Genomic DNA, 11,431 nt, shown 5'->3' with positions numbered 1-11,431 from the left:
GAACCCAGACGACAGGGCCAAACAGGCAGGATATAACCCCGCCCACTTTGCCAAAGCACAGCCCCCACACCACTAGAGGGATATCTTCAACCACCAACTTACCATCCTGAGACAAGGCCGAGTATAGCCCACGAAGATCTCCACCACGGCACAACCCAAGGGGGGGCGCCAACCCGGACAGGAAGATCACGTCACTGACTCAACCCACTCAAGTGACGCACCCCTCCTAGGGATGGCATGGAAGAGCACCAGTAAGCCAGTGACTCAGCCCCTGTAATAGGGTTAGAGGCAGAGAATCCCAGTGGAGAGAGGGGAACCGGCCAGGCAGAGACAGAAAGGGCGGTTCGTTGCTCCAGTGCTTTTCCATTTATCTTCACACTCCTGGGCCAGACTACGCTCAATCATAGGACCTACTGAAGGGATGTCTTCAATAAAGACTTAAAGGTTGAGTCCGAGGCTGCGTCTCTCACATGGATAGGCAGACCATTCCATAAAAATTGAGCTCTATAGGTGAAAGCCCTGCCTCCAGCTGTTTGCTTAGAAATTCTAGGGTCAATAAGGAGGCCTGCGTCTTGTGACCGTATCGTATGTGTAGGTATGTACGGCAGGACCAAATCGGAAAGATAGGTAGGAGAAAGCCCATGTAATGCTTTGTAGGTTAGCAGTAAAACCTTGAAATCAGCCCTTGCCTTAACAGGAAACCAGTGTAGAGAGGCTAGCACGGGAGTAATATGATCAAATATGATCAAAGACAAGAGTAATTATATCAATTTGGTAAAACATCAATTTACTTCAGGGAAAGCCAGCATCTGAACCGTGGACTCGCCCACTTTCCTTTCCAATTTGCAAATGGCTGAAACCAGAGATCTGTATATAATGACGAGATGCTCATGTCTCTGCCCGAACAATGGGAGTAGTTGCCCCGAAGGCGGGAAGTCAGGCGACAAGTTTAGGTCTGCGTATTAAGCCCATAGAAATGCATTGGGCTTATTCTGGACAGATTTTGGCTAGTGAGCCCTCTGTCACCTCTTTCTCTCTGCTGAAACTCTCTCACCGGAGAAAGCATCTGAGCGAGTAATACATGGCTCCTCTGTTTTACTATATCTAGCCCATGGATCTGATGCTGTCTGGACAGAAATAGTATGAGATGCCATATTTTTTTTGTCCAGACAGCATCAGATACATGGTCTACCCATGCTGAGACAGAGTGGAGCGGTTTCTATCGCTCCGATGCTTTATCTGAGATTTATGAGTGTCGGCACACGTCTCGCTCAAATAAATGATCAACATTTCAATACCTTATTTGGATGGGCAAGGTTTTGGTAGGGCGAGCCAGGCCCCCTAAATCCCATCCGTAACGCAGACCTGGCCGCAGGTTTGTGGAGAACTTCACAATTGCGGTAATAATCTGCGCAGAATGTCATTGAGCACTTGCACCATGTACTTTCATGTAATCTCAACTGCAATGCAGGTCATTTGATGAAGTACAGTGATGACACATTTATCTGCTGTATAAACAAACATCTGACATCGTATTCCCATTTGAATTTTGCTGTGCTTTAAAATGGTTGAAGGCACAGGGATAGACATTTGGGTGACAATTAAACCAAAACTATGACATTGTTTTTTTCAATTGGAATTTAGTTCTGCGTTTAGATGGTTGAAAGCATTGCTATAACACTTTGAAAATTCAACAAACTTTTGTCTTTCTTTTGGAGTGGGTGAATATAGGTTGTAATGTTATTGATCAACGTCTCAATATTACCTAAATATCCACATTGAAATGACTTGGTGTGCCCAGTGAGAAGGGTCAGTCTCCCAGACAGATTAGTCCTGGACTAGAAAACTCTTCCAACTGAGAAAACTGGTCTTGAGTGTTATATTTGGATCCATTTCAGCACATTTTCATATCTTGTAATTCCGCACTTAATCTTGGAATCCATATACTGCATGTCTTTCCCCCATTTTTGTATGCAATAATCTTCACAACCCATAGACGGCAGGAGTGAATGCAAACTGCAATGTTATATTTAGGCCACAGGGTGGTGACAAATCTAAACCTTTTTCTTCTCTTTCCATGAACAAAATCATGCACTGATGACAAGTTCATTTAAGATATGGCTCATAATGTTGTAGGCCTTCACACATTCATTGTTACTCATCCGGTCTGAGATATTGGATCATACAGGTGTAATGCTTTCTCCAGGTGGTAAAATAAATAATACACCTTTACAACCATTCATCTTTTAATTAAAAATATTGATAGAGTATTTTCAATATACATACAAGTTGAAGAAACTTAAACACTGTACATAGTTGTCTATGGTTGAGCATATATACATACATTTGCACAACAGCCATCAGTGTGTGTCTTCTTACGTTCCATTATCAGTTATAACTAATCGATTACTAGTATTTATAAGATGTTCTGTGATATTCAATGTTATCATTTTGTGTTTCTGTTTTGTAATTCTATCCCTGTACTACATAATGCATATACATTACAGTATCACAAAAGGCCAGTCTTGAACATTGTTTCATATTTTTCTATCTTTAAAAAACAGCAAAAGCATTTGCCATTGAATACCACTACACATACAAGTATGTCACATACTATATGTTATTTTGAGTCTGAGCTAGTCTCCATACAACAAAAAATTGTCACACATCCTCTGCGATGTCGTGGCTAATCCTTTTTAGCATTTGGCTTTTCTTCCGGTCTGACCTTCTGTGCGCATAAAAACGGACATAAGACGGTGTCTTACATCAAATCAAATAACATTTTATTGGTCGCATTCACATGTTTATCAGATGTTATTGCAGGTGTAGCGAAATGCTTGTGTTCCTAGCTCCAACAGTGTCTCTCTGCTCCAGTGTACTGGCAATAGCTATTCTCCAGTGATAGAGGTTGAGGATCGGCTTAGAAGGAAAACCTACATGCTTCATTTAAGCTGTTCTATTCATTTAACTCCAGCCATTAATATGAACCAGTCCTCGGATTTAAAGTGACACAAACCTCCACTTCAGATTTAATGGATAGTCTTGTGTGCCACGCTTTGTTTCTTGGATCTACTACAAGTATCTTGTTCATAACCTAGTGGAACAATATTACCTTGCTACACACAGACATGTCTGAATAGAGCAATCAAGACTAAGGGTAAAAATTGGACAGTAGAGTTTTGCCAAAGTAAATGCTATCAAAGAAGTCCAGATTGACTCAAGGGTAGTTTGATCAGTGACATAGCCAATATCACTTTGAAATTGTTTTATGCCTTGTATCTTTTATGCCTCATCTTAGGCTCATTTGATGTGACACCTTTTGGGTCTATTAACCATTAATATATTTGTCATCAGCTTGGGATGTTGACAAGTTGAAACCTCTTTGGTTTTGTATCCAGTCCGTCACATACGATTCAACGAATAGCCTCAAATACAATCGAAAGAAAAATAGTAAATATCTTATTTACAATTTCCTTGTGGAGAGCAACCAAAAATTATTACAACTCAATGGTGGAACCATATATAACCACTATCTTAGTCGATAAATTCAAATGTAAATTGACAAAATGTGTCAAATTGCATTTTATACTATAAGCTATTCCTATGCAGTAAAATAGTAACGTTTTAAGCGCTGTGTCTAAAGAGCATTGGCATGAAGTTTTATACAAGGTACATGAAAAGGCAACGATTACCTAGGATTTAGAAAATGTTGCAGAAAAAGTCATTCTAGTATGCCCAGTCTTTTTTTTCCTTTCTTAACTGCATGTGGCTAGACAGGTATTCAGCAGTAGTCCAATCTAGAAAAAAGAAACGCACACCTATAAAGGCGAGGTGCTGGCCAGCGGAGCAGAAAACTAGAAAATAAGGGAAAGCCGCACACTAAGAGCTCAGATGCAAAAATGTGATAACCTAATAACCAACGTTTCGACAGCAAAGCTGTCTTCATCAGGGTATCATCACAAACACTGCGAGATGAGTCATTTATATAGTGTCAGAAGACACACAGGTGTCTGCAATCATGGCCAAACGTGGCCTAATATCATTGGCCAACCCAAATATTTAAAAAAATGGCATACAAAGAACATACAAAAAGACAAACAAATGGATAGCATACGATCATAGCATTTGTAGTCTAAAATGTATCTAACAAACAATTACAATGGCAAAATTACAAGAATGGCTTCAGATCAAAGTCCACGTTGAGACCGCGTTATATTGGCATCGAACATGTCACCCTCCCTAGGAGAGGGGGTGACCTTGATAATTTTTTGTTAAAACGAGAGGCTGCCTGGATCTTTAATTTGGGGACCCTTGCTCCCTTCGGTCTCAACGTAGACTTTGATCTGAAGCCATTCTTGTAATTTTGCCATTGTAATTGTTTGTTAGATACATTTTAGACTACAAATGCTATGATCGTATGCTATCCATTTGTTTGTCTTTTTGTATGCCATTTTTTTTAATATTTGGGTTGGCCAATGATATTAGGCCACGTTTGGCCATGATTGCAGACACCTGTGTGTCTTCTGACACTATATAAATGACTCATCTCGCAGTGTTTGTGATGATACCCTGATGAAGACAGCTTTGCTGTCTAAACGTTGGTTATTAGGTTATCACATTTTTGCATCTGAGCTCTTAGAGTGTGCGGCTTTCCCTTATTTTCTAGTATTCAGCAGTAGTCCACCATATTTGAAAATAAAATTAATAATATATGCAAATTTGGTTTGAAGCACAGGGCAGCAGGTAGCCTAGCGCTTAAAGCGTTTGAATACCCCAGCCAACAAGGTAAAAATCTGTCAATGTGCCCTTGAGCAAGGCACATAACCCTAATTTGCTCCAGGGGTGCAGCACTACTATTACTGACTCTGTAAAACACATTTCACTGCACCTATCCGTGTATGTGACAATTAAACATATATATTTATTTTATTTGGTCCTAATCTACAGTTGTCATACATACATCGATACAATCTGCACGGAATGCATAAAGTAAAACATCAGTGGGATCCACGCATTGACTGTTCTTGCTGTAATACACAGGCACACACACACACATACGCATTGACCAGTGGGTGTCATGACATCTTGTCCCCATTTTTAAAGTGATGTCATAGAATGGCCTTCATAGGACATGGTAGATAGAGTAAATACAATCTCGAAAAAAGTTGCATTGGAAAACTTTGTAAAAAATACATTGATTGATAGTACAATAATAATTTAAAAAAAAGATACTGCACAAATGTATGAAATCCAGATCTATGCATCCTTAGCACACAAACTGAGTATAAAAAGTGTAAAAAAAAAAGTACTTCCATATACTTAAATAAAACTGCCTTATGTAGCAACACAGTCCATCTCTTTTAATAAGGTCTTACGACTGATGTCACTGCATTTTGACCGGGTCAAATGCCCCAGCTTCTCGAAGGCCAATTCAAGCTTTAATGCTCGAGTTAGACATATCTTACTGGCAGTTGAATCTTTTCCTTTTGAAAATCTACGTGAGTAAGTACAGCGTTGAAGGGTAAAGGGACAACGCACGATGGCAGACTGGCGTTACACCAGCGAGCCAGCCTGGTTCTGAGCTGGCACCATGATGGGCACCCCTCCCATGCGGGAGATGTTGGACGCAGTCACAACGGTGGGCAGAGGTGGTGGGCGCGGGGAAGCAGGTACTGCCTGTGGCTGGGTATAGGACTGTGGGTGCTTGGTTCTGGGCATGGGGCTACCGTTGGCACTGGATGCTGCAGAATTAGCCAGTTGACCGCGGGGCAGGGGTGTAGCCATGTTGTAGCCGTAGTCCGGCACGGCGTGGGTGGAGGCTCCATGGCGTGGTCCAGCTCGGTAGCCAGAGACGCTGCCTGTGGCTGTGATGATGGAGGCTGTGTCAGAGGGAGGGCGTTGGGGATAATGCTGGAGGTGGTGGTTGTGGTGGTGGTGCTGGGACGAGGGCTCCCTCTGGTGGGGCCTGTTGGCAGTGGTGGTGATGGAGGAGAGTGTGCCGTTCTTGGAGACCACGTCCGATCCTGAGCCGGCGCTCTTGGCCCACGAGATGCGCTTGGGCGCCTGAGCATCTTCCCTGGGGATGAAGAGGGGGGAAAGAGAGAGGGAGCAAGGGAGAAGGGGTGAGAGACTGGCTGACACGCATTTGGGGACGTGAACGCATGCAACACATCAATATTGTGAAAGGGAGTCTAACTTGATGTCGTTGGCCCGGTCCTCTTCATAGTCTCTCTTTCGCCTCAGAAGGTAGATGAGGAAGAGGATGATGAATATGAAGACCAACACAGAGCCCACCGTGGCTCCAGCAATCATCCCTGCATTAGTCGCTGGGGAAACACACATACACATTTGCACCAGAGATCTGTGGAATAGTACCTTCACTCTCCAGGGTAAATAACAACTTCAGCCGGATCAAGAGCCTTTGTGGTTGAAACGATAATCAAACTACGGTAGTGTCGTGTTTTTGTACATTAGTCCTGTTTTTACATGAACTCTACTCAGCTCTCTTCCCCCAACAGTGCAGAACAGCAGCCTGTGACTGTTCGGTGTTTTTAAAGGACTAGGCAGAGTTGACTTTTTTGTGGACGCGTAAAGACACAAAGAACGTACATACAAAAAAGGCTATTAAACCTCATTAAATTTCGATGAATTTATTTAAACAGAACAGCATCCCTGCATGGCCTTTCCACCAAATTGATGTTTCCTTTAAAAAAAAGCTTTCTTGCATCTAATTTAGAGTCTACCAGACCACGTTTTGAGGAAATAAACTTTAGTGGGTCCTAGATGAGAGAGAGAGATGACTTAGCTACCTAGTGCAGGAATTTCAACAAAACAAATTAATATATAAAACATTTTTTTTTAAATAAACGTGAAATGTGCATTACACCCTTTTTAGAGGAATGCACATTTAAGTGAAGGGCAGTGCATCAGTCCCGATTAAAATTCATTCTTAATTACTTGCTCTGGATATCTGCATGCTCTGGTTTTCTAAGCCATTTCACGTACCAGGAGTTAACAATATTAGGAAGCACATTTCTCTACATTCTGACTGGTCCATATAGTGTATAGTGAGTCATGTGGGTACTTCAGTACGTACAGGTAATGACCTCCAGGTTGATGTAGCAGCTGTCATTGCCAGCTGTGTTGCTGGCCGTACAAACGTACTTCCCAGACATGCTGCTGCTCAAGTTGCTCAGCTTCAGCGTGCCTGTTTTTTCATCTGTAACGCACACACACACACACACACACACACACACACACACACACACACACACACACACACACACACACATAAACTTATACAGTGTCCATATTAGGACAGCATTGTCAGTCCTACTGAGGCCGTGGCTGTCCTTATATGGACACCGCGTATTCGTCATATGAAATTCCTCATCATTAAATCCCTACTAACCAGAAAATAAAATGTACCAAACAACGTGGGATACCTATCTAATTATTGCATACCATAAAGAAGAGGAAATAATTGATCTAACTATGGGAACACTGACTATGCGTTTGGAAGAGAGGTTCAAACGAGTGCATTTGAGGCGAGTCAAATGAGGATTCAACCTCATCTGTGCTTTAATCTTGTTCCAAACAGCCGCTAAATCTCCAAGTCAAAACCAAAACGGAACAGAACAATGACACAGGCATACCAAAAGAAAGTCAGATGTGTTTATTCACCATCCTTGTGATTGCCTGTGCCATTTTACATTGTGTCCTTAAATCCACATAGATACATGGTAGCCACATACGCATGTAGTGCATTACTAAGTACAGATTGAAATAACACTCACAATTGTTATACCTGGATGTGGTTACACTGTCATTACCTAGCGCCTGTAACTTTAGGACACATCATGTAAAGTGAGACCTGATTGTCTCAATTCACATTTCACTTTCCAAAACCCTTTGCCACTGGCAAAGTTATACCCTCTGCTTTGTCATTACATGTGCTTATTGTAGATACAGTACGTTTCTAATCCAGAGCAACTCACATTAGGTGCTTACAACAACTTGGCTGAACTACATACTATTACAGTACTCTCAATGTTCTTATTCTCATCAAATTGTAGAAATAGAGCACGCTCTAGCTGAAATATAGGACAACTACAATAAATACACTATTTCATAGTAAGACCCCAAAAATTATTAGGATGTTGGTTAATAAAGCTAGGCCACCATGTTCCAGATGTCACACAGCAGGTAGTTACTCACTGAGCATGGGAGAAAAGAAGACCTCGGACGGGGGGCTGGTCTTCTTCCACTTGTACATTGGGATGGGCTTTCCTGACTTGGACTTGCAGCTCAGTGTGACGTTGCCCTTCAGAACAGGCTTCCCTGACAGAGAGCACTCTGGGACAGCAGGAGGGACTGAGACATAGGAGAGAGGTTTAAGAGATAGTTAGTTGACCATTTGTGATGAGATGCTGAGTTAGAGACAGTATTTGAATAACAACTGATAAAATAATGTTTAGGATTTAGGGTAGTGGCAAACTGACAAACTATTGTATTAAGATACCTGTACACACGTTCCTGTATGTGGTGCGCATGTACTATATATGTGGGTATAACTGCAAGTACAGCACATCTGTAAGTGTGCGTGCACCTGTGTGCACCCCTTCCCTTTTCCACATGTTACAGCCTTATTCTAAAATAGAAAGAAGAAAAAAAAATACATTTCTCAATCTACATACACACTATCCCAAAATCGTAAAGTTAAACAGGTTTTTCGAGAAAACCCACCCAGAAATACCTTATTTACATACAGTACCGGTCAAAATTTGGACACACCTACTCATTCCAGGGTTTTTCTTTATGCTTTACTATTGTCTACATTGTAGAATAATAGTGACGACATCAAAACTATGAAATAACACATATGGAATCATGAAGTAACCAATCATGTAGTAATCAAAATATATTTTATATTTGCGATACTTAAAAAGTAGCCACCCTTTGCCTTGATGACATCTTTGCACACTCTTGACATTCTCTCAACCAGCTTCATTAGGTAGTCACCTGGAATGCATTTCAATTAGCAGGTGTGCCTTGTTAAAAGTTAATTTGCGGAATTTCTTTCCTTCTTAATGCGTTTGAGCAAATCAGTTGTGTTGTGACAAAGTAGGGGGGTATACAGAAGATAGACCTATTTGGTAAAAGACCAACTCCATATTATGGCAAGAACAGCTCAAATAAGCAGAGAAACGACAGTCCATTATTTTAAGACATGAAGGTCAGTCAATCAGGAAAATGTCAAGAATTTTGAAAGTTTCTTCACATGCAGATGCAAAAAACATCATGCGCTATGATGAAACTGTCTCATGAGGACCGCCACAGGAAAGGATGACCCAGAGTTACCTCTGCTGCAGAGGATAAGTTCATTAGAGTTACCAGCCTCAGAAATTGCAGCCAAAGTAAATGCTTACCAGAGTACAAGTAACAGACACATCAACTGTTCAGAGGAGACTGTGTGAATCAGGCCTACATGGTCGAATTGTTGCAAAGAAACCACTACTAAAGGACACCAATTAGAAGAAGAGACTTGCTTGGGCCAAGAATCATGAGCAATGGACATTAGACCGGTGGAAATCTCTCCTTTGGTCTGATGAGTCTAAACTTGAGATTTTTGTTTCCAACCACCGGTTTGTGAGAGGCAAAGTATATTAACAGATATTCTCCTCATGTGTGGTTCCCACCGTGAAACATGGGGAAGGAAGTGTGATGGTGTGGGGGTGCTTTGCTGGTGACACTGTCTGATTTATTTAGAATTCAAGGCCCACTTGGCTACCAAAGCATTCTGCAGCAACACGCCATCCCATCTGGTTTGCGCTTAGTGGGACTATCATTTGTTTTTCAACAGGACAATGACCCAAAACACACCCCCAGGCTGAGTAAGTGCCATTTGACCAAGGAGGAGAGTTATGGAGTGCTGCATCAGATGACCTGGCCTCCACAATCACCCAACCTCAACCCAATTGAGATGGTTTGGGATAAGATGGACTGCAGAGTGAAGGATAAGCAGCCAACAAGTGCTTAACATTTGTGAGAACTCCTTGACTGTTGGAAAAGCATAAGCTGGTTGAGAGAATGCCAAGTGTCTGCAAATATATTTTGGTTACTACATGATTCAAAATGTGTTATTTCATAGTTTGGATGTCTTCCACTATTATTCTACAACGTAGAAATTAGTCAAAATAACGAAAAACAGCTGAATGAGTAGGTGTCCAAACTTTTGACTGGTACTTTAAGTATTCAGACACTGCTATGAAACTCAAAATTGAGCTCAGGTGCATCCTGTTTCCATTGATCATTCTTGAGATGTTTCTCAAACTTGGAGTCCACCTTTGGTAAATTCAATTGATTGAACATGATTTGGAAAGGCACACACCTGTCTATATATGGTCCCACAGTTGACAGTGCATGTCAAAGTAAAAACCACAAAATGAGGTCGAAAGAACTGTCTGTAGAGCTCCGAGACAGGATTGTGGAGAAGCACCGATCTGGGGAAGGGTACCAATAAAATGTCTGCAGCATTGAAGGTCCTCAGGAACAAAGTGGCCTCCATCATTCTTAAATGGAAGAAGCTTGTAACCACCAAGACTCTTCCTAGAGCTGGCCGCCAGGCCAAACTGAGCAATCGGGGAGAAGGGCTTTGGTCATGGAGGTGACCAAGAACCCGGTGGTGACTGACAGAGCTCCAGAGTTCCTCTGTGGAGATGGGATAACTTTCCAGAAGGACAACCATCCCTGCAGCACTCCACCAATCAGGCCATTATGGTATAGTGGCCAGACGGAACCGACTCCTGAGTAAAAGGTACGACAGCGTGCTTCGAGTGTGCCAAAATGCACTTAAAATACTCTGACCATGAGAAACAAGATTCTCTGGTCTGATGAAACCAAAATGTAAATCTTTGGCCTGAATTCCAAGCGTCACATCTGGAGGAAACCTGGCACCATCCCTATGGTGAAGCATGGTGGTGGATGTTTTTCAGTGGTAGGGACTGGGAGACTAGTCAGGATAGAGAGAAAGATGGACGGAAAAAAGTACAGAGGGATCCTTGATGAAGTCCTGAGCACTCTGGAGCAGGTTTTCAGACTGACTTGACGGTTCACCTTCCAACAGGACAACAACCCGTAGCACACAGCCAAGACAATGCAGGAGTGGCTTTGGGACAAGTCTCTGAATGTCCTTGAGTGGCCCAGCCCTTTGGCAGTGATTACAGCCACAAGTCTTCTTGGGTATGACGCTACAAGCTTGGTACACCTCTATTTGGGGAGTTTCCCCCATTCTTCTCTCACAGAACCTGATGAAACATCTTTGGAGAGACCTGAAAATAGCTGTGTAGCGACGCTCCCATTCAACCTGACAGAGCTTGAGAGGATCTGCAGAGAAGAATGGGAGAAACTCCCCAAATACAGGTGTGGTAAG

At 42.2% G+C, this 11,431-nt stretch overlaps 1 protein-coding gene across 1 annotated transcript in view; it reads right to left on the bottom strand.

Moving 5' to 3' along the window:
• Positions 1–4,664: 4,664 nt before the first annotated feature.
• Positions 4,665–11,431, bottom strand: part of esama (endothelial cell adhesion molecule a) — a 58,558-nt gene continuing 51,791 nt past the window's right edge. Inside the window, exons 4-7 of the mRNA XM_029690788.1 lie at positions 8,218–8,373; positions 7,097–7,219; positions 6,197–6,326; positions 4,665–6,076 (exon numbers count right to left, since the gene is read on the bottom strand). Coding sequence (XP_029546648.1) covers positions 5,554–6,076; positions 6,197–6,326; positions 7,097–7,219; positions 8,218–8,373 — 932 coding nt within the window. The 3' untranslated portion in view covers positions 4,665–5,553. The remainder of the gene's footprint in view (positions 6,077–6,196; positions 6,327–7,096; positions 7,220–8,217; positions 8,374–11,431) is intronic.

Source organism: Salmo trutta, chromosome 15 (genome assembly GCF_901001165.1).
Source record: "Salmo trutta chromosome 15, fSalTru1.1, whole genome shotgun sequence".
Classification (NCBI taxonomy): Eukaryota; Metazoa; Chordata; class Actinopteri; order Salmoniformes; family Salmonidae; genus Salmo; species Salmo trutta.
This window is presented reverse-complemented; position numbering and strand designations above follow the sequence as displayed.